Below are 1296 nucleotides of genomic sequence, written 5' to 3'. Positions count from 1 at the left end.
TTCGGCTTCGTATCCAATCACTAGACATCGAAATCCGTATCGAGAAGCCTTATCATTTTTCATGTAGTCTGAAGCCGTTTCCATAGAAAACATTACCTCGTTTCCTGTTAAAAGATATGATGGCGTCAACAAAAAATTTAGTAAAAGTACAAATTACTTACCAGGCAACATAATAGCAGCGAAAGGCCATTCTAAGGGATCATTACTGAATTTTTTTAACACCGGTATGTACGGTGTAGTTCCCACTCTTTTGTTGTCGTCATCTGTATTAATGTCTCTATAGTTGGGAATGTAAAGTTGTAAATAGTCTTCTATCTGAGCCGTACAACTACGTGGATCAAACTCCAAACATAACCACTTGACCTCATTTGGAAATTTTACTCTAAACACCACAATTTTAGTTTTGTTTAATTTAATGTAAAGTTACAATTATAAACGTCAGTCAACATACTTGTAATTCGATACGGTGGCGGCTTTGTAAGGATGATTGCTTTCTACCCAAGCATAATGATGAGAAGTAGTCATGCCTTTAAGATCCTTGATTTCGCTTGTCTGTTGTTTTGACTTTATTATTTGTTTTGGACTGTTGTCTAATTTATCGTACAAATCTTTATGCAAGACGTCTAACTTGTCNTCTAATTTATCGTACAAATCTTTATGCAAGACGTCTAACTTGTCAGCGGCAAATAAATTTAGAGATGTCACAGCTGGTAACAACTCTCTAATTAGATCTAAAACGTGGATAGCGCTCTGTAAAAAACATACGACAATAAAATATACTTTAATCACGATTTTAAAGTATTAATGATTATCATTATATATTAATATATTAGTGTAATTATATAATATTAAATTATTATGATTTTTAATTAAAATTAAAATCATTTTTATACCTTGGCATCTTTTGAAAATGAAGTTAATGGTCCAATGTGTGCTAACACTAGAGGTAAAAGAATATTTACCATCGCTGATTCTCCTAAGTATTTATATACAAGATGATCTTTTTTTATTTTTACACTTCCGATATTCAATAGCTCTAATAACTTTTTTACGATAGTAGTCAGTATACCTAAAGTATTCTTTCGAATTTTTAGTTTATTACAAATTTTCTTTTCATAATCGCAATTCTTATCGTGGTTATTACTAAAAATGCATACATGAAAGTCTAAGTTAAACAAAATATTATGACGAAATTTTTGTATAAGATATTTCTACTTACCTATAATATAAGATGTAAGGAATTTGACCGCGAGACTGAGTAGTTCCATTCAAACTTAAGGAACATGTGTTGAAAGA

General features: G+C 30.7%; 1 protein-coding gene across 1 annotated transcript; it reads right to left on the bottom strand.

Annotated features, from left to right (window-relative positions):
* Positions 1-6: 6 nt before the first annotated feature.
* LOC126909962 (E3 ubiquitin-protein ligase MYCBP2-like) lies at positions 7-1293 on the bottom strand (the record flags this gene model as incomplete). The annotated part of the gene is made up of 6 exons (XM_050692368.1): positions 7-104; positions 162-382; positions 452-583; positions 629-750; positions 894-1143; positions 1220-1293. Coding segments are annotated over 6 exons (897 nt in total), but the record flags the coding sequence as incomplete, so codon positions are not given.
* Between the last annotated feature and the right edge of the window lie 3 nt (positions 1294-1296).

The sequence above is a fragment of the Daktulosphaira vitifoliae genome, unplaced genomic scaffold (genome assembly GCF_025091365.1).
Source record: "Daktulosphaira vitifoliae isolate Bord-2020 unplaced genomic scaffold, ASM2509136v1 Scaffold_2628, whole genome shotgun sequence".
NCBI lineage: Eukaryota > Metazoa > Arthropoda > Insecta > Hemiptera > Phylloxeridae > Daktulosphaira > Daktulosphaira vitifoliae.
Note: the sequence above shows the minus strand (reverse complement) of the source record. Positions and strands in the feature narration are given on the sequence as shown.